This window comes from Populus nigra, chromosome 14 (assembly GCF_951802175.1).
Source record: "Populus nigra chromosome 14, ddPopNigr1.1, whole genome shotgun sequence".
Classification (NCBI taxonomy): domain Eukaryota; kingdom Viridiplantae; phylum Streptophyta; class Magnoliopsida; order Malpighiales; family Salicaceae; genus Populus; species Populus nigra.
In genome coordinates, this window is record NC_084865.1 from 917,399 (window position 1) to 939,677 (window position 22,279).

Consider the following 22,279-nt stretch of genomic DNA (forward strand, 5'->3'; position numbering starts at 1 on the left):
AAAAAACGAGGGGTGAGGGGCGGCTGAAGTTCATGAATTTGTTGCTATGGAAAAAAGAGAATGTGATGGAGATATAAGATACGGCCTGAGGGGTGTTGCTTTAGGGTTTAGGTTAGTAATTATTTATATTTTTTTTTATAGTCAGTTATATGATTAAACTGGTTCGGTTTATTCCGGTTCAATCAGTTTTAAGCATTTAAAATCGAAACTGAACCGAACTGAAAATTCTTTTATGTTTTCTAATCGGTTAAGTGTTTTTTTTCTCAGTTCGGTTTTTCAATTAATTTTTTTTTAATTTTCTCGATTTAATCAGTTTTTTATTCACCCTAAACACATGATCTTTGAAAGGAGCTCTTATGAAAGCATCTATTTAATTATATTATAGCTCCTTTCAAAGCATCTATTTAATTATATTTGATGTTATAGCTCCTTTCAAAGATAATTAAATAGATGCCTTTTCTTTCAAAGCATCTATTTCTATTTATATCCTATCTATATAACAAAGAAAAAGAATGTCCAATGGATTTTTATCAAGTATCCACTAAACTGCCGCCACGAGGGTAAGCTATTTTGGATGCTCATTTGACAAATCTATGGCAAACGATTTGTCAAATGAATTATGGACATTCCTTTTCATAGATTTGTCCACAATCCATTGGACATTCTTTTTCATAGATTTGTCAAATGGATTGTGGACATTCTTTTTCTATTTGACAAATAGAAATTAATGATTTGTCAATTAAGAGATCATCGCACGTGTTAAACATCAAGATGTTATTCATCGCACGTGTTAAACATCAAACCCACCGACTATAATATAATTAAAGATTGCGACTGCATCCAAGGTGCTGGAGAAAGTTGCGTTTTTTCCTAATCAAATTATGAGCTGTTATCATAATCAAATTAAAAATTAAATAAACGGTTGATGTTTCTGATCGACAAAGGAAAGGAAATTTATACTGTTATGCCGAGAAAGCAAAGCATTCAAAAAATTTCAAAGCTACTGATCTTACCATGCCTTTTCAAACATGTCCCCTTCTTTCCAAAACGATATTTATTCTTTCAAAAAAGTTGTGATGTTCTGTCAAAAACTTAATTGAGAACTCCATATGATGTGATTCTGGACAATGGTAGGTTTTATCATAATTAATTTGGAGGTATGAAGCTTGCTCTGAGAAAAAAATAATGTTTTTTATATGTGTTTTTGATGATTTTAAAAATAAAAAATTATTTAATATATTTTAAATTAAAAAATATTTTTAAAAAACATCTTGCATCACATAACTAAATATACATTTAATTTGAAAAATTAGTAATGGCAATGGATGGTTGGAAGAGGAACTCTAAATTGATTATTATCGCAAATTTGATTTCTGATATTTTGATATTCTTAGGCTTTATATCATCAGTTATATGTAAAACTAGCTGACTATCGTGTGCTTGTTAATCCGAAAAAATGCTGAGGGCAATGTGATATTATTGGTAATGTTTGCATAATTAGGGAGTGAAAATAGCTATCTAGTTGACTGTCATGTCCTAAACCCAATAATATTAATGTCATTAATAAGGACACCTGATCTTGCATAAATTATTGGGTAGAAGTACGTAGAACACACATTTAAAAATTATTACGAGTTCTCCAACTGGGATTCACTTCTTTGTAAGGAATGTTTGGGAACGCGGTTGTGGCTGTGTTTTTTTAAAAAAATTAATATTTTTTTGGTTAAAATTTAATATGGTTTATATGTTTTGAATCGTTTTGATGTGCTGATGTCAAAAATAATTTTTTAAAAATAAAAAAACATCATTAGCATGTATTTTAACACGAAAAATTATTTAAAAAATACCTGCAAACCACACTGTCAAACACTCTGTAAGTAATTTTCTCGAAACAGCCTGAAGGAGTCATAGGAGTTATTAATTATATCTTTCATCGTCCAAGCGCCGCTTATGGATTAAGTGCAATCTGTAGGAGTCATAGGCATGGAGAAAAAAGAGCCTGTATTTCTCCTTCCATAGCAAACATCTGTTTTTGTTTCACGTGTTAGTTCTGTTTTGCTGTCTGGTGAGGTATGTTTGAAAACTATAATTTATCTTAATTATATTTTAAAAATGTTTAATTAATTATTATATATTATAGTTTTGTGTATTTATCTCATTAAAAACTTTCTCCTAAAACTTTTATTACAAAAAAACTATGTTTTATAAATTTTTTAAATCTACATTTTCAAACCAGAACGAAACTACCACAATACTAAACAAACACTTATAAATATTAAAAAACAACTTGTTTTAGTGTCACAAAACAAAATAATAATTTTAAAAAACATTTAATTTAAAAAAACAATTTCAATTTTTTTTAAATAATTTGTTTTTTATCAAGTTTAAACCATGTCCATTTCAATCCTTTCTTGATGAAGAAATTAGATGTGGATCCAGTAGTTGACCTCTGGCCTTAATAGTGGTTGTGTTTGGTACGGAAGGATTGCGTGGAAAAGACGAGCTACAAGTCGTTCTCACCCTGGCTGGCATGTCACGCGCGGTACCATTTCTGAGTTACGCGCAGAAAGAAAAATAGAGAAGATGTAAGATGAGTGTGAATATGTACTTAATTATTAGTTATTAATTCAGTTAGGAACATATTAATTCAGTTAGGAACATATTTAATAAATTTTCAAAATTCCAGTTGGAAACCCCGTAGCCATTTCAATGTCACAAAATATGGAGACGGGCCTTCAAGCTTTGATGGGGTATATTTATGGGCTAAGAATGGATTTGATTGGACAATTTGATGGAGTGGGCCTACATAGGGCTTTTGATTAATTTTATGTTGGGCCTGTGTTGGATTAATTAATCTTCTTGGAAGAATTAAGTAACGCTGGCAAAACCCAATGATTGACAAATCTATTAATTGCCAGGTGCAATGTTGTTCACACATAATTAAATATATTAATATATAGCTTCTGCAATGTCTTTAAATTCGTGTCGAGAGATTGACATGTTTAGAGTATTAGATTTTTATTTTGTAATTTATATATATATAGTAATTTTGTCTAATAAATAATTATATAAAAATAAAAGGTATAGCTTATTATTTATTAAACAAATTTAAAAAATCATATAAATTAAAAAAATATTAATTTACCCCCTGAATAATATTCATATATTATTTCAGAATAATTTTATAAATTAACTCAATCAAGTCCATATTTAATTTTTTTTAAGTGTAGACATATAATCCATGTATTAATTATATTATAGTTTTTAATTTCTAAAATATATTTTAATCAAGTCACATTTAATTAAATTATCTCAGTTTAATTTCTGACTAATAGTTCTTAATTGTATGACCTATTAGTTCTCTAACATGTTGACCCAAATATAAATTATAATTATAATTATAATTAAATAGAATTAAATAAATGAAACAATTTAATTTATTATTTATTCAACAATTGATTAATTTATATTTAAAGATCAGGTGTATCGTCTAGCAACGTGTCATGATCCCTCAAATATTAAAAAAAATCATTAATGGTTTGACTTAATCTTTCAGTGACTGATTTCTCAGTAAAATTAATATCTTTTCATCAATAATATTCTGATTAAATATTAAAGCATGAAGTTTATTTGTCATGTTAAATCATGTTTGTTTTCTACATAATATTCACTGAACAATTTGACTAAGATTTGATTTTTTAAAAAAATCTCATTCTACCTTGGCTAAGGATTTCCTAGTCCATACTATTTGAGAACATATGAAATAGTTTTTCTAATTCATCTAGGGTGATGAATCCTCTCTTAATCTCTCAAATACCTTTATATAGTTCATGTTATACCTAATGTCTGCCTCTTCATTACCTCGATTACGATAATCTGTAACATAATCAAAGTATAACATTCTTTATGCAAGATAAGTTGGTGATCTCAAGTCTAAGGATCACTTACACAAATGTTACGTGGGACTTTCCATAAATATAAGTGATCTCTTTATATGAAATTCTCACGCGGGTTAGTTCAGTGTACATGTTTTATGACAAGTATTTTTGTTTGCAAGTTGTTTTTCATTTCTAAAATCTGATTTTTAAAAAGATATTATAACAAAAATTATTTAATAAATTGAAAAAATCCTTCAGTTTGATTAATTTTAAGTTTAGTATATCGTCAACTGACAGGATCATATTTTCATTCTTACGGCCTTGAAGTGGAAGAACCCCCCGGCTGACTAAGTCAATGAAAAGAGACTCAAGCAACGTATTGAAATGGAAGGCGAGGTGAAAGCCTTACCATGTTCTTCCAAGTGTCCATCTATTTCTCAATAAAGCCTCCCCTTTTGTAGTAGTAATAATAATAACAATAATATAAGTTTGCAGTTTTCCTTGTAGCCACGATGTTTTTCATCACCGTTTCAATCCCCGATCTTCCCATCTGCTTTTAAAGGAGTTGATTGAAAATCTCAAATCTCTTGATTAGTAAAGTTTTTATTTTTACTTGGATTCTTATTTAAATGAATAAGAGACAAGATCATATCCTAATATTATTGGGCTTAGTTAAATGTTGAGCCCAAACCTATACGTGTTTGGTAAGCTGCCAGAACTAGTAACTTTGGGCTCAACCAAGTGCCGAGCCTAAGTATATACGAGTCTGGTGAGTTGCCAAACCTAGTATCCTTGAGATTAGCCAAGTGCATAGCCCACACACATATCAGTCTGGCGAGTTGCCAAACTCATCATCCTCGGACTCAGCTAAGCGTTAAGCCCAAATACAAGTAGCTTTGGCAATCTTGTCACGCTCCATTTTGAACCATGCTATTATGATGAGTGAGGGGTATTTTTTATCTTTGACACATAGAGGTTTTAATGGTATTAGAAAAGGATAACTTCTTAGTCCTCCCCAGATTAAATAGTAAGAATGATGGGCTATAAAGACTTTTTTCACTTCTACCTCCACCCGTGATAAGAGATGAAGACTTCCTTTGTGAACTCTCTTCTATAGACCTCGCTGGAGTTTCTCCTTCAACTATTAGTCGTACAAAAAAAAAATCAATAATAAACGTAGCTACAAATATAACAAAGAATAAGGAAGTTGCACACTTTACAATGTGGTCTAATAATAATATCTTTTGACCATCCTATTAACATCATACTCAGTTGACGTTGAGGCCAGCGCAATACACATTTTCTCCTCATTCGAGCTTAGACAAGGATTGCTATTTATATCATGGGGAAGAACATTCGAGTTATGAAAACAACCTTAGATTCGCTGCATTCCACCTCTAGGATTTACTGATTTACTATATCTTACTATTAACCATCATCCCCACCATTTCTTGACATGTGTAGGCTTTTCACATAGAGTTCCCTTCATGCTTCCCATGGGTCTATTGATGAAGGTGAAAAACCAATGTACATCATTGCCATTATTGATGCCAACAACCAGATGATAACAATTTCTAAAGACATTGATTGTAGGCTCGATCCCGATGAGCATATAGAACTTATCAAAGACGAACAAAGTGATCCGCTCATTAGGATACAACTAGCCTGGACCTAGCTGGTGATATCTAAACATTTCCCTCATGAATCCTTGAAGAGGGAAGGAATACCTCATCATATATATGTAAAAGGGGATTGTAATCTCAAAATAACCCTAGGCGGAGTCCAAGGTCTTTTGGCTGATACACCTAGCTTGATTAGACATGTGAGCTATGTAATCTCTTAGCTATAGACGAGAAACAAACTCGATGTCCTCCACATATAAAGTTCTAGGAACGTCATCTAAAAGGGTTTGAGGTAGCCTTTAGTAATGGTAAGAGAAGGATTTCTGCAAAGAGAGTTACTCTCCCTCTGTCAAAGGTGGACGTCAGGGCGCCACCCCCTCTAGTTCAGGCCTAGTCTAATGGACCCCTGCCCCGTGCTGCTTTTTCTAATCTTAGATAAAAAACTAAACTTCTTTTTAGATGCAACAACATTTCTTTTTTTTTAGACATATCTAACACTTTTTGAATCCATGTTTATGTTTAAAGTAGGTAAGGAAAAAATCAACAATCATTGTTTTATTTCTTTTAAGGATAATGATGTAAATTTATTATATTATCAGAAAATAAAATACTTATTCTGTCCCTAATCAATTAAAAAAATATCAAAATATTCCCACTCCAAAGACGATTCTATCATCAACCATTAGCCTATTATTGAAGTTAAAAATATTGTTCGTCTAAGATGTAATGGGTTTAGGTGAATAGTGTTTCCATCTTTTCTTCTAGTTTTTTATTTTTATTTTTTGGATTACAGGTTGTTTCTAAAATCTGATTTTTTTAAAAAATATTATAACAAAAATTATTTAATAATTTAGAAAAATCTTTCAGTTTGATTAATTTTGAGTTTAGTGTCTCGGGACATGATTATATTTTCATTCTTGCGGTCTTGAATTGAAAGAAGCCCCGACTGACTAAGTCAATGAAAAGAGACTCAAGCAAGGTACTGAAATATTTTTTCCATGAAGAAGAATCAGTGCGATTTCCCCATATAATTTTGTAGAACCAGTCAGAATCCTTCTTTTTTATTATTTGCTACGAATGCTAAGATAAATATCAGACCTTGATGCCGTTGTTGGAAAAAAGAAAGTCCATGTTATCAACTTCTCTAATATGGAATTCAATATGCTGATTCGAGATTTGATGCGTGATCTAGTGAAGCTGGTGGGCAGTGGACTGTCTTTCCAAGTAACAAATATCAGACCTAAACTGTCAAACAATGAAGAGTACCTCCAAGAAATGGATCGCGTACTAGCTGCAGAGGCTAAAACACTTCGCCTGACAGATTTCAAACTAGACCATGTATTTGCCAATACTGTAGCAGATACTGTCGAATCCACTCTCAATCTCAAAAGAACAAGCGAGGAGGAGGCGATAGTTGTGAAATGGGAGTTTGAACTTCACAAATTGATCTTAGTGCCCGGTGCACTCGAGAAGGTTTTGTCAAAACTGAAGGAACTCAGACCAGAAATCATGGTAATCAGTGGAGGAGTCAGAAATTTTTAAATGAGGGGGCAAATTACTAATAAATATTTGATATTATATGCTAATATATATATATATATATATATATATATATATATATAGAAATTAATTTGAAATACATGTACCAACTCAAGTCAAGCAAAATTAATTTAAGAATACTTTTAAAATGAAAAAAAACTTATATTATAATTATTTTCTTCGAGATTTTATATTTTAAAACTGCTTCATAATAATTTTATTTTTAATTTCATTAAAAATATATTTCTCAATATATACTACAAACTTTCATTTATCTATTTCTAAATCTTTCAAAGACTAGGAAAGTTGTTGACAACAATTCTATGCTGACATATGGTACATAACATCTAAAATCATAGCTTAAAAAAATTGTCACAAATTGATGTTGTTTTTACTGACTTGTTGTTTTGTGCAAGTAGATTAAATATAATTATTAAATGTTTTTTTTAATTTATCTATTATATCCCTAATTTTTTTAGTTGTCTTGTACTTCATTTTTAATCATTATTAAATTCATTATCATCATTTTTCATATGAAATTCATAACAAAACTTATCAATTCATCAAAACTCATTTCAATTCATATCCATTAGCATATAATATTACCCATACATATATTAATTCAACAAACCTATAAATTATTATAAACCCTAATATTTTTAATAACTAATTTTTGGAGATGTAGACCTAGTATTTTTGGAACTTCCATATCTGGTTCACCTATCAGGAAGAGATGAAGAGAAATTCAAATTTTTTTTAAAAAAAATTAATTTTTTTTAGCATGTTTTAGATTGTTTTGATGCGCTGATCTCAAAAATAATTTTTTAAAAATAAAAAAAATTATTTTAATGCATTTCGGCAAAAAAACACTTTGAAAAGCAATCACAATCACACTCCTATACAAGTAAAGTCTCTAACAGCACAAGTATAAAAAATATAACTGCTGGCAAGCCAACTCTTTTCTCATATATATATATATATATATATATATATATATATATATATATATAGAATTCTCTTTATTAAAAACAGATAAGAGAAAGGAATCGGGGGAAGGGGGGGCAATTGCCCCCTCTTGCCCCTACGTGGCTCCGCCACTGATGGTAATTGTGGAACAGGAAGCCAACCATAACAGTCCTGATATCTTGGACCGACTTGCCCAATCATTCCCATACTACTCCAGCGTACTTGACTCCATAGAGAAAGATACGACCGAATATGATCTCGAAAACAAGATATCGTGGGAGACGGATTTTAGGCGGCAGATCACTAATGTGGTGGCGCGAGAGGACATCCAGCATGCTGAGAGACATGAAACACAGGCTTGGTGGCGAGATCAGCTTCGTCGTTCAGGATTTCATCCTGTTCGCCAGTGGTTCAATCATATAAGGGGTTTTCTTTTCAGTGACTTGACTCAATACACTATAGAAGGAAAGAATGGATGTCCCTTCCTACGTCGATACACTGTCCCTCTAGTTATCACATCAGCATGGAAACCCGAACTTGCTCAGTCTGATGGAGGTGAACAATCTCATTCCATTCTTTGTTTCTCTTAAAACAAGAAATACGAAACAATTTTTTTTGTTTCGAAAAAATGATATCAAACACCTCACATTTCTTTACTATGATTATTTTTTTTTTTTTTTTTTTTTCACTACAAATGAACGCAATTTTATAAATGTCAGTTGGAAAATATATTCGAGGTTAGCAACTATCCATTCATGTGTATTGAGTAAGGTCTTCTCTCACAATCTCTGAAAAGCTCTTTGTTATTGAATTTTGCATATTTTATAAATTTAATTAGAGGGAATGTGAGGTTTACTTGTGATTATTTCATCATTAAAACTCTGAAACATCTCAATTTAAAAAGCTGAAGCTATTAAATAAGAGTTCAAGAATGATTATATATTGGTCTATAACATGGTGAAATGCTAATCATGCAGGATCGGACAACAAGGAGAACGTGGGCAGTCCAGAATCCATGTTGTTAGGTCTAGAGTTCAATGATCTTAGCATAATACAAAATGAATGCGAGGAAGAAGGTGATCCTACTATCATGAGAGAAGGAAATGTGTGGTCTTCAGAGGTACCCCATCCTGTATTTGCCTGCATGCTTTTTATCAGATTGCTATTTGTTTATATAGATGTCTAGGGAAATTAATAGGATATCAAATCTTTAGTATTTCTTTCATACATGAAGAGTTTGATTGTCTATTAATTTTTCTAAATTCTTTGTTATATCCTGCTATAGTTTTTGCAATTCCCCTCGATGAATGAGATTGCTTCTGCGGTTTTTGCAGTGCCCCTCAATCAATGAGATTGCTGCTTCAGCTGAGATATTTGACATATTAGAATATGTGTGTCATGTATATAAGCTGCCCCTGGCACTAACATGGATATTGGATGGCAGAGAGCCTACCAGAAATTCTGAGGGAAAAAATGTTCTACGCGTTGAGGATACTGCTTGCTACGTCAATGATTTAGGAGCAACAGAATTTGTTGAGATATGTGCAGAATTTGATCTTGAGGAAGGGCAAGGTGTTGCTGGAAAAGCCCTTCTATCAGATATTTACTTTGTCTCCGATGTCTCTGAACTCGATCCAGCTGATTATCCTTTTGTTTATGAAGCATGGGAGTTTGGCCTTCATGGTGCTGTTGCAATCAAGCTAAGAAGCACTTACAGGAGCAGTGTGGATTACATATTAGAATTTTTTCTCCCTTCAAAAATGAGAGAAATTTCAGAAAAACAACTTTTGGTGAATAAAATACTATCAACCTTGCAGAAGAGCTGCAGGAATTCATGGATAGTTTGTGGAATGGATTTAAATGTGGCTGAAGTTGTCTCTGAAGTTACCGCGGCTGAGATGTCTGATATCACACTGATGCCTAATTCTGGCAGCTCTCAATCAGCTTCAAATGTTGATGGTTCAAATCCAAATAATATCATGGGATGGAATATGCTTAGCCCAGTGGGTGACTTAGTGGAAATATATGAGACTGATGAAAAGGTGCCTTTCTTAGCAGCAAATTTATCCTATAATTGAGCCCAGATTAAACCTGGATGTAGTAAATTATATGTCTTTCTTGGTTGTCTCTTTACAGGAAACTGGAGAATCGAAAGCCATACTGGAACCAGCTCCAAGTGCTGACAAGGAGATGGTCAACTTAGACTGTTCCAAGGGGATCTTATCTATAAATAAATAATCGAAACAAATCTGAGGTGTAGGAGTTCTTCAATATTGAGGTCGATGAGGATGCTGAAAAGCTCTGGATTATTATGGTGTTCTCAAGGCTGCAGCGCAGTAATAGACTGCACCTTCAAAACAAGTGATGAACTCAAGAAACACTAACGTTTTATCTTCGTCTTTATTTCCTCCCACTTTCTTCTTTCTTCTCATCTGGTTTTTCTTGTTTCATAAAGGTAAAGTTCATCTTGAACTATTTGTATGCGCTGTGAAGTGAGCATTGTCTGGCGTGATGAGCCATTTTCTTTTGAGGAGTCATTTAGATTTATTCTTTCAAATTGAATTTGTGTAGAATATTGGTGTTATAGGGTTCATCTGTAAATCCTGTAAATCCTCTGAATGAAAAATCATAAATTAACTAGATTTATATAAAAACTTTGTAACTCTTGATCCGGTTATTAAAATATTCTAAATCTTTACGTGGAACTTCTAATATAATATCTTACCTTAGTTAATACCTCAGAATTTTTAAAAAGAAAGCACAGGAGACTCGTGACTAGGTAGGCACTCAACACCTTACATTTGCCGTTCTTGCAGCGCTGATTGGTTTTCATGTGGTTAATGTCTTACTACTTGGCTATCAATAATTAGAGGCTTGTAGCTCAGTGGCCTTGGCAAGCTTTGCCCTGCCTGAGTGTCCTGGTTCGAGCTCTCGTGTACCCAGCACATGAGGGTTTAACTGCTGTGGTCAATTCGTATGACTTGTTCCGTCCCCGTCCCGGGTTCGACCCTCTATGTGTACGCTTGTCACCCCCGCGGTGCCTTACCTGCTCCTGGGCTTGCAGGATGTCCAGCGGGCCGTGGGGAATAGTCGTAGTGCGCGTAAGCTGGCCCGGACACCCCACGTAAATCAAAATAATAATAATAATAATAATTAGTTTCGTTTTCATAAATCACGATTCACAAATAAATTTATCGAATATTAATATAGTACACTTCCTAGAACGTGTTATAATTAGATAAAATAAATTAACTCACTCGATCTTCGATGTATTATCCATTCGCCATCTTAATTATATTCACCAATAAACAAGAAAAAAATATTGTCAACGTCTAAAACCTTGACGAAGAAATAACAAGGAGGGGAGCTAATTTTTTAGCACTTCCTGCCGTTCGGTTTGGACCTTGAAGGAGGGGAGCTATTTGAGTATTTTTAGCACTCAAGGAAGCATGAGGACATTCATGGATAGTTTGTGGAATGGATTTAAATGTGGCTGAAGTTGTCTCTGAAGTTACCGCGGCTGAGATGTCTGTGTGAAAGTGTGGTTTTGTACAAAACCAGTCTTAGATAGCTCAAATAGCTCCCCTCCTTCAAGGTCCAAACCGAACGGCAACGGACTCCTCCGTCATTAATTTCTGATTTTCTTTTTCTTTGTTTTCTTCTTGTTGATGCTCAGGAAAGATCAAGATTGGTGGAATCAAGATGAAGATCATGGGTAAGAAATATTATACTAGTTTATCTGAATTTCTTGTCTCATCCACCTGATGGTATCAAGTCTGATTTATTCAGGTTTATTATGCAAGTTTTGTTGATAATTAAATTTATTTCATGTAAGTGTATCTATGTCCCAATTAAGTCTTATTTATTTTATCATTTCTCTCTTTGGGTTGCAGAATTTCTGCTCCAACTCTGGCACCTCATAACATCACTGCTTTCATCAATACTGCCAGCTTCTCCTCCTAATATTGACGACCTGGAATCGCAATCATCGCAACCCCTTCCTTCTTCTTCTAATACCACCTCAGAATCACAATCACCACCAGGAGGGCGGCTGCCTCTTACCATCAACGAATCACAGCGAAACAATGTTCTTGACGCGAAGCCGGACTTGGAAACGGAATTAAGGAAGACACTCCTGAATTTGTGCTTCACAGCAGCAATTCAAATCACGATTCAGTACGGACAGGTTGCTGAATCTGAAGCCCACTACCCCATCATTTTGATCTCCTTGGCTGTTGCAGCTATCTTTGCTTCTCTATTCGTCTCACCGTTTATTGCAAAAAAGATTCCGACTGCATCCAAGGTGCTGGAGAAAGTTGCGTTCTTCCTAGCGGCCACAACGTTTTTCTTCGCCATAGCAACTCCATTCCCTCTTGGCATCAAATGTGCTATATGGGCAGTCTACATCATGTCGTTGATCACAATTGTCATCTGCAATTGCCTCTAGGTGGTTCAGAAATGCAAAATTTGACAGTTAACTGTCATAACTTCCACGGTCCTAGGCTGTATTAAATTTAAATAAAACCACAACTCTGTCAACAATCAATTCAGTTATAGATTATTTTTAGTGCATTTCTTTTTAATTTTTGCTTTAAACTCTCCAAGTCTCTCTGTTTAGGCATTTTCATTTTTTGTATCTGATAGCTTGTTATTTCTTCGTCAAGGTTTTAGACGTTGACAATATTTTTTTCTTGTTTATTGGTGAATATAATTAAGATGGCGAATGGATAATACATCGAAGATCGAGTGAGTTAATTTATTTTATCTAATTATAACACGTTCTAGGAAGTGTACTATATTAATATTCGATAAATTTATTTGTGAATCGTGATTTATGAAAACGAAACTAATTATTATTATTATTATTATTTTGATTTACGTGGGGTGTCCGGGCCAGCTTACGCGCACCACGACTATTCCCCACGGCCCGCTGGACATCCTGCAAGCCCAGGAGCAGGTAAGGCACCGCGGGGGTGACAAGCGTACACATAGAGGGTCGAACCCGGGACGGGGACGGAACAAGTCATACGAATTGACCACAGCAGTTAAACCCTCATGTGCTGGGTACACGAGAGCTCGAACCAGGGCACTCAGGCAGGGCAAAGCTTGCCAAGGCCACTGAGCTACAAGCCTCTAATTATTGATAGCCAAGTAGTAAGACATTAACCACATGAAAACCAATCAGCGCTGCAAGAACGGCAAATGTAAGGTGTTGAGTGCCTACCTAGTCACGAGTCTCCTGTGCTTTCTTTTTAAAAATTCTGAGGTATTAACTAAGGTAAGATATTATATTAGAAGTTCCACGTAAAGATTTAGAATATTTTAATAACCGGATCAAGAGTTACAAAGTTTTTATATAAATCTAGTTAATTTATGATTTTTCATTCAGAGGATTTACAGGATTTACAGATGAACCCTATAACACCAATATTCTACACAAATTCAATTTGAAAGAATAAATCTAAATGACTCCTCAAAAGAAAATGGCTCATCACGCCAGACAATGCTCACTTCACAGCGCATACAAATAGTTCAAGATGAACTTTACCTTTATGAAACAAGAAAAACCAGATGAGAAGAAAGAAGAAAGTGGGAGGAAATAAAGACGAAGATAAAACGTTAGTGTTTCTTGAGTTCATCACTTGTTTTGAAGGTGCAGTCTATTACTGCGCTGCAGCCTTGAGAACACCATAATAATCCAGAGCTTTTCAGCATCCTCATCGACCTCAATATTGAAGAACTCCTACACCTCAGATTTGTTTCGATTATTTATTTATAGATAAGATCCCCTTGGAACAGTCTAAGTTGACCATCTCCTTGTCAGCACTTGGAGCTGGTTCCAGTATGGCTTTCGATTCTCCAGTTTCCTGTAAAGAGACAACCAAGAAAGACATATAATTTACTACATCCAGGTTTAATCTGGGCTCAATTATAGGATAAATTTGCTGCTAAGAAAGGCACCTTTTCATCAGTCTCATATATTTCCACTAAGTCACCCACTGGGCTAAGCATATTCCATCCCATGATATTATTTGGATTTGAACCATCAACATTTGAAGCTGATTGAGAGCTGCCAGAATTAGGCATCAGTGTGATATCAGACATCTCAGCCGCGGTAACTTCAGAGACAACTTCAGCCACATTTAAATCCATTCCACAAACTATCCATGAATTCCTGCAGCACTTCTGTGTTGAAGTTTTTAATCTTGTGTTTGATTGTGTTTATTTGATGATTTGTAGGTTGATTGTTGATTTGGGTAGTAGGAGAAAAAGGTTTGCACAGAAGGTTGAAGAATGGAGAGAGTTGCAGAAAAAGGTAATTCTTGTATATATTTTCCACACACAACATGCTTGACAAAATGCCCCTTATAAACTGATTTGGGGAGAACACACGTATTGTGTGATCTTTTACAGCCTTTAACAGCTAGGCCTACAGAAAAGCATTTAATTACTTTTTCTTTTCTTAGTTAGTTACAAATAACTGAAATGCAACTAACTAATCATTACATAACAACTTTCTTCAGCTTCTTCTTTTCCTCCTTCTTTACTGTCAACTTTTCCCTTCAATCTTCTGCATTTGCTTATTTGTAAATCCAGCTCAGCAACTTAATTACCAACAGCCTCTCCTAAGTTGCTGACTGGTTTAACCCCAAGAGTCAGTCTTAGATAGTTGAATCTGTCTTTAGGTAGAGCCTTGGTGAATATATCAGCCAACTGGTCCTCACCCCTACAGAATTGCATGTTGATCAACCCTTCTTTCAAAGATTCCCTGATAAAGTGATATCTCCTGTTTATGTGTCTTGTTTTCTGATGGAAAACAGGATTTTTGGCCATCGATATTGCTGACATGTTGTCACAATACAATGGAGTTGCCTCAGCCTGCATCTCTCCAAAATCTTCAAGCACAAACCTAAGCCAAATGGCTTGTGCCGTGGCTTCAGAAGCTGAGACATACTCAGCTTCTGCTGTTGACAGAGCCACTGTGCTCTGTTTTACAGAAGCCCAAGAGAACACACCACTTCCAAAGCTAAAAGCATAGCCTGAGGTACTCCTGCTATCATCCTCACTGCCCCCCCAATCAGCATCACAATAACCGATTAGAGTAGCCGATTTGCCTCTTGTGTACTCAATCCCATAGTCTAGGGTACCTTGAACATATCTCAATACCCTTCTAGCAATCCTCATATGTTTCTTTGTAGGGCAACTCATGAATCTTGATAGTAAGCTTGCTGAATACATTAGGTCTGGCCTTGTTGCTGTCAAATACAGCAAGCTTCCCACTATCCTTCTATACAACCCTTCATCTGCAGGTTCACTGCCATCCTCCTTCTTTAATTTTTCACCCACGGTTAGAGGAATTGCAACTGGATTGCAGTCCTCAAGTCCGAACTTAGTAAGTAGAGACTTAGCATACTTACTTTGGTGAATAAAAACTCCTTGATTGGTCTGCAATACACCAATCCCTAGAAAGTGATGAAGAAGCCCTAGGTCTGACATTTCATACCTCTGCATCATCTCCCTCTTAAACTCAGTCATCATCCTTTCACTACTTCCAGTATACACTATATCATCAACATATATTGAGATAATGATCTGACCTCCTTCACTATCACTTCTGGTGTACAAAGTTGCTTCACTTGCACTCCTTTCAAATTTGCAACTTGTAAGATAAGCATCGATTTCACTATACCAGGCTCTAGGGGCTTGTTTAAGTCCATATAGAGCCTTGTATAGTTTATACACCTTGTGGCTGGACCCCTTCACTTCAAACCCCTCGAGTTGCTCCACATACACCTCCTCTTCAAGCATTCCATTTAGAAATGCTGACTTAACATCTAGTTGGAATAATTTCCAACCCTTTTGAGCTGCTAACGCAATGAGAGTCCTTATAGTATCCAACCTTGCTGTTGGAGCAAAAGTCTCATTGTAATCCACCCCTGGTTTTTGAGCATATCCCTTGGCTACAAGTCTAGCCTTATGCTTGTGTATGGACCCATCAAGATTGAGCTTTGTCTTGAAGACCCATTTCACACCTATCACAGGCGCATCAGAAGGTCTGTCAATCAGCTCCCAGGTATGATTCTTCTCTATCATCTCTAATTCAGTTCTCATTGCATCCTGCCAGTCTTTACTCTTTGCTGCTTCTTGATAATTTTCTGGTTCAATGAAGCTCATGTGACATCTATTATAAATGTCTTCAATGCTCCTTAACTTCACTGGAGTTGAACTAGGTGATGATCCTTGACTGATATTCTCAACTGATTCTGTCACTGAACCATTTGCAGGTGAGCTTAACTGATCAATGCCATCATAATTCTGTGCAGCATCTACATTTGTTTCTTCTACTTCACTCTCTTCTTTGTTGCATTCAAACCTTAGTTGCTGTGTGACTGATTCCATGTGATTTTCAGTCCAATTCCAGAACCTGCTCTCATCAAAAACAACACTTCTTGACAGCACTATCTTCTTTGAATCCAGAATATACACCCGATATCCTTTCTCACAACTTCCATAACCCATAAACACTCCCTTCTCTGCCTTACTGTCCAGTTTCTGTCTTAGTGCTGCTGGAATGAGTGTGTAACATACACACCCAAACACCCTTAAGTGTTTAATTCCAGGCTTCCTTCCCGTGAAGGCTTCAAATGGTGTCTTACCCTCCACAGCTGATGTAACACACCTATTTTGAAGATACACAGCAGTATTCACTGCCTCTCCCCAGAATTCAGTGGGTATTCCTTTCTCAATCAATATTGATCTTGCCATTTCTCCTATGGTCCTATTTCTCCTCTCAGCCACTCCATTCTGCTGAGGAGAATAGGCTACTGTGAGCTGCCTCTCCACACCCAGACTTGCACAATAATTCTGAAATTCATAGGAGGTATATTCTCCTCCTCTATCACTTCTCAATTTTTTTAGAGAGTAGCCACTTTGTGTCTCAACAAGTATTTTAAATTTCTTGAAAACACTTAATGTGTCAGATTTATTTCGGAGGAAATATACCCAACACATTCTAGAGTAGTCATCAATAAAGGTAAGAAAGTACCTATTCCCACCAATTGATTCTGCCTGTATTGGTCCACAGAGGTCAGTATGCACAAGTTCCAGTGGATGTTTGGCTCTCCATGCTTCCCCTTGATCAAATTTCTCTCGGTGATGCTTCCCTTTTACACAGCCTTCACACACATTCCTTGAATCTGCTATCACAGGTAAGCCATACACAATCTCTTCCTGTTTCATCTTCTTCATACTTGCAAAATTTAAATGGCCAAGCCTTCTATGCCATGTCCAAGAATCTTCATTAACTGATGCTTTCATAGCTGCAGGAGTTAAAGATTCCAGTGCAAGGGGAAAACATCTATTCCCCTTCATTATTACTTTTGCAAGCACATTCTCTAGTTTCTCATCATCAAATATTACTGCCTTGTTGCCCCCAAACAAGATGTAGTAACCATGTTCCATCATTTGACCTACACTAAGTAGATTCTCATCCAAACCTGGGACTAGCAGCACCTCATTTATGTATCTTCTGCCCTTTTTGGTTTCAACAACTAATGTTCCTTTTCCAGTGGATTAAACCAAATCTCCTGAACCCATTTTCACCTTGCAAGTGATACTTCTATCAACATCAATTAAATTCTCCTCTTGAGAGGTCATATGATTACTACATGCACTATCAATGAACCACACATCTTCATTCTTTATGCTGGCAGCATGACATGCATAAAACATAGTGTTTGTGCACACATCTTCCTCCTTTGCACTATTAGCTAGCTGCTTGTTGCTGTCACAGTCTTTGGAATAATGTCCAAACCGACTGCATTTCCCACACTTAGGTTTCCCCTTATATCTACATATTCCGAAATGAAATTTTTGACATACAGAACATTGAGGCTTTGTGTTTGTTTGATTACCTCCACCTCTGTGCTGTGAACTGCTGCTGCTACTTCCAGTTCTGTTATTCCAGTTTGTGTTGTGACTGAAATTGTGATGATTATTCACATTTCTTCCTTGAGACCAGCCCACATGCCTTTGATCATGTCCATGCCATCTTGGACTAGATCTCCCCTGCATAGCCTTGTTTGCAGCATGATTATAGCCCATTTTGAGACTACTAAATGCCTTTTCAGTCCTTGTAATCTTATCTTGTTCATCATGCAGGTCTTCCCTCTTGTCAAATACTTTGACAGAGGCTATAACTTCTTCCACCTTCAGCACATCAAGGTCCCTTGTCTCTTCAATGATAGAGACAATGGACTTGTATCTCCTATTTAAACTCATTAGGAGCTTTTGCACAATCCTAATCTCAGGTACATCTTCTCCTAGAGATTTCAGACTGTTTATAGCTTCAAAAAACTGAGAAAGATAGTGTTCTAAGCCTTCTCCTTCTAACATTCTCATGTATTCAAACTCTGCCCTCACAGCTTGCAATTTCACAGACCTCACTTTCTTATCACCTCTATACTCTCTTTTCAGCACATTCCATGCTCCTTGTGCAGTATTCTCATTCCTTATTCTAGGAAAAAGTTCATCAGTCAAGGCTCCTTGGATGAGGCTCAATGCCTTGGCATTTCTTATTTTTTTTTCTCTGAAAACAGCTTCTTCAGCTATGCTGCTCTTAGTTTCACCATCTTTGCTCTCGGTTTCATCATTCTTCTTATCTTCTTTCTCAGATTCTTCTTCTTTCACACTTGAACCTGATTTCATGCCAAACTCAACTACATCCCAAAGATCAAATGCTATGAGGATTGTCTCCATCTTCACTGCCCAAAAGTCATAGTTCACACCGTTGAACTGAGGTGTTCGTAAATCTCCACTGGACACCATCTTTTCTGGAATTTTGTGTTTTCAGTCCCTTGTTGATCAAGTTACTGCTCTGATACCATGTTGAAGTTTTTAATCTTGTGTTTGATTGTGTTTATTTGATGATTTGTAGGTTGATTGTTGATTTGGGTAGTAGGAGAAAAAGGTTTGCACAAAAGGTTGAAGAATGGAGAGAGTTGCAGAAAAAGGTAATTCTTGTATATATTTTCCACACACAACATGCTTGACAAAATGCCCCTTATAAACTGATTTGGGGAGAACACACGTATTGTGTGATCTTTTACAGCCTTTAACAGCTAGGCCTACAGAAAAGCATTTAATTACTTTTTCTTTTCTTAGTTAGTTACAAATAACTGAAATGCAACTAACTAATCATTACATAACAACTTTCTTCAGCTTCTTCTTTTCCTCCTTCTTTACTGTCAACTTTTCCCTTCAATCTTCTGCATTTGCTTATTTGTAAATCCAGCTCAGCAACTTAATTACCAATATTCTGCAAGGTTGATAGTATTTTATTCACCAAAAGTTGTTTTTCTGAAATTTCTCTCATTTTTGAAGGGAGAAAAATTCTAATATGTAATCCACACTGCTCCTGTAAGTGCTTCTTAGCTTGATTGCAACAGCGTCATGAAGGCCAAACTCCCATGCTTCATAAACAAAAGGATAATCAGCTGGATCGAGTTCAGAGACATCGGAGACAAAGTAAATATCTGATAGAAGGGCTTTTCCAGCAATACCTTGCCCTTCCTCAAGATCAAATTCTGCACATATCTCAACAAATTCTGTTGCTCCTAAATCATTGACGTAGCAAGCAGTATCCTCAACACGTAGAACATTTTTTCCCTCAGAATTTTTGGTAGGCTCTCTGCCATCCGATATCCATGTTAGTGCCAGGGGCAGCTTATATACATGACACACATATTCCGATATGTCAAATATGTTGTGCATACTGGACCGAAAGCAAACACAAATAAAACACAAACAAGCAGATTTACGTGGTTCCCCAAAACCGGGTACGTCCACGGAGGCAGCAGATTGTATATTAATGGAGGAATGATACAAACACTCAACTCAACCCAATACAACCCCACAAAACCCAGTGTTTCACTCTTACACTCTATTCTCTCAAATCTGCTTTGTCTTCCTCTGCACTCTCTGCACTCTTTCTACACTTCACTACACTGCACTCTCTCCCGTCTCTCTCTTTATAGGTGAATGGAGAAGCATTGACAGCAACCCATGTGCAGAACCAACTACTACAATGATAAAAGTCATGGTGGTTGGAGAAAGGTTGACAAAAATGTTGACAATTGCTACAAATCTCCACCTTGGCAAGATTTTTCCATTCAATCCTCGTGATCAATCAATGCTACCTCTAATGCGCCATATGGCGCTGCACCCTGAAGGTGCTCAACACCGAGAGATGTTGACCAAGTCCAAACAATGTTGGAACTTGATCCCTGAGACACATTTTGTGAGCATGTCAGCTGGATTATCTGCAGTACCGATCTTCTGTAGCAGAATATCCCCTTCATCCACAATTTCTCGAACAAAATGAAATCGAACATCGATGTGCTTGGTGCGGGAATGATGAACCTGATTCTTTGCAAGACAAATAGCACTTTGACTATCACAATGGACATCCACGTGCTCTTGAACAATTCCCAAATCTTCAATCAACCCATGTAACCAAATAGCTTCTTTGAAAGCTTCCGTTACTGCCATGTACTCTGCCTCAGTTGTTGACAAAGCTACTGTTGATTGTAACATTGACCTCCAACTTACAGGCCCTTTAGCAAGTGTAAACACGTAGCCTGTTGTGGAACGACGCTTGTCTAAGTCACCAGCATAATCCGAGTCCACATAACCAATTAAATTTTGTCCGAGTCTATCATCCCTCTCAAACTTCAAACCAATATCAGTTGTGCCATGAATGTATCGTAGAATCCACTTAACTGCCTGCCAGTGACCCTTTCCCGGATCATGCATATACCTGCTCACCATACTGACAGCATGTGAAATATCTGGTCTCGTACAAACCATTGCATACATTAATGCACCAACTGCATTTGCATACGGAATTTGAGCCATATGCTTGCGCTCTTCCTCTGTGCGTGGAGACATTGAAGCACTTAGCTTAAAATGAGGAGCTAAAGGTGTGCTTACAGGTTTGGTCTTACCATCTACCCCAAATCTTTGTAGAATTTTCTTCAAGTATTGGGTCTGTGTCAAACAGACTGTGCCTTTTCTTCTATCTCTCTGAATCTCCATGCCAAGAATCTTCTTAGCTTCTCCAAGGTCCTTCATTTCAAACTCAGTTCTCAGTTGAGCTTTCAGTCTATCAATCTCCACCTTACTCTTCGATGCGATCAACATATCATCCACATATAAGAGCAAATAGATGAAAGAACCATCAAGAAGTTTGCGAAAATATACACAGTGATCAAACTGACTCCGTGTGTATCCATGTTCTGTCATGAACTTATCAAATCGCTTATACCACTGGCGAGGAGATTGTTTCAATCCATACAATGACTTCTTCAGTTTACAAGCCCAATTCTCTTTCCCAGTGACTTTGAAACCATCTGGCTGAGACATGTAAATTTCTTCTTCCAAATCTCCATGTAGGAAGGCAGTTTTCACATCAAGTTGGGCTAACTCCAAATCAAACTGTGCAACCAAGGCTAACAGAATACGGATTGATGAATGCTTAACAACTGGAGAGAATACCTCATTATAATCTATCCTCTCCTTCTGAGCATAGCCTTTTGCTACCAATCTTGCTTTGAATCGGATGTTGTCTTTTCCAGGATTACCTTCCTTCTTAGCATATACCCACTTGCAACCAATTATCTTCTTTCCTTTAGGGAGTTATACCAAATCCCAAGTCTGATTCTTGTGGAGAGATTTCATCTCTTCATCCATTGCCTCTTTCCATTTTGCACTTTCTACACTCTGTACTGCTTCTTTGTAGGTGTAGGGGATTCCATCATCAATCACCGGAAGTGCATAAACCACCATGTTACAATACCGAGCAGGTTTCTTGATAACTCTTTTCGGTTTACTCGTTGCAATGGATTCTTGTTGTGTGGTTGCTGAAGTTGTGGCATCCTCTTCATCTGAACTTTCATCTGAATCTCCTTCAGTAGGGATTGTCTGAACAGTCTTTACAGGAATGACTGAAGTCTCCAACTCCACCTGTTGTGCATCACCAGACTGTTTTTCCTTCTCCTGTGATTTCTCTTGCTGTAACATGCCAGACTTATCAAAAGTGACATCTCTACTCAAAATCACTTTCTTTGATTCAGAACACCAGAGTCTGTAGCCTTTTACTCCTCCACTAAAGCCTAAAAATATAGCTTTCTTGGCTCTAGGATCTAACTTGGACTCAGTAACATGATAATATGATGAGCAACCAAATATACGCATAGAGTCATAATCATTTGCAGG

At 36.2% G+C, this 22,279-nt stretch overlaps 3 protein-coding genes across 3 annotated transcripts; 2 read left to right on the top strand and 1 right to left on the bottom strand.

Annotated features, from left to right (window-relative positions):
* The first annotated feature begins 6,649 nt into the window (after window positions 1–6,649).
* On the top strand, window positions 6,650–7,042 carry LOC133673255 (DELLA protein GAIP-B-like). The gene has a single exon (XM_062093999.1). It carries the CDS (start codon window positions 6,650–6,652, stop codon window positions 7,040–7,042), a length of 393 nt encoding a protein of 130 aa, XP_061949983.1.
* A 1,097-nt stretch (window positions 7,043–8,139) lies between these two features.
* LOC133673256 (protein NLP1-like) lies at window positions 8,140–10,489 on the top strand. Its single transcript, XM_062094000.1, has 4 exons — window positions 8,140–8,560; window positions 8,983–9,125; window positions 9,340–10,047; window positions 10,142–10,489. Exons 1-4 carry the CDS (start codon window positions 8,140–8,142, stop codon window positions 10,241–10,243), a joined length of 1,374 nt encoding a protein of 457 aa, XP_061949984.1. The 3' UTR covers window positions 10,244–10,489.
* A 7,089-nt stretch (window positions 10,490–17,578) lies between these two features.
* On the bottom strand, window positions 17,579–18,832 carry LOC133673257 (uncharacterized). The gene has a single exon (XM_062094002.1). The coding sequence runs from the start codon at window positions 18,830–18,832 to the stop codon at window positions 17,579–17,581; it is 1,254 nt and encodes a 417-aa protein (XP_061949986.1).
* Window positions 18,833–22,279: the final 3,447 nt, after the last annotated feature.

Bases quoted from the DNA above. Each gene is read 5' to 3' on its own strand.
- LOC133673255 (XM_062093999.1), top strand. From the start codon at position 6,650: ATGGAATTCAATATGCTGATTCGAGATTTGATGCGTGATCTAGTGAAG.
- LOC133673256 (XM_062094000.1), top strand. From the start codon at position 8,140: ATGGTAATTGTGGAACAGGAAGCCAACCATAACAGTCCTGATATCTTG. The intron at 8,561-8,982 runs GTGAACAATCTC...CTAATCATGCAG, and splicing joins ACTTGCTCAGTCTGATGGAG to GATCGGACAACAAGGAGAAC. The intron at 9,126-9,339 runs GTACCCCATCCT...CGGTTTTTGCAG, and splicing joins GAAATGTGTGGTCTTCAGAG to TGCCCCTCAATCAATGAGAT.
- LOC133673257 (XM_062094002.1), bottom strand. From the start codon at position 18,832: ATGGTGTCCAGTGGAGATTTACGAACACCTCAGTTCAACGGTGTGAAC.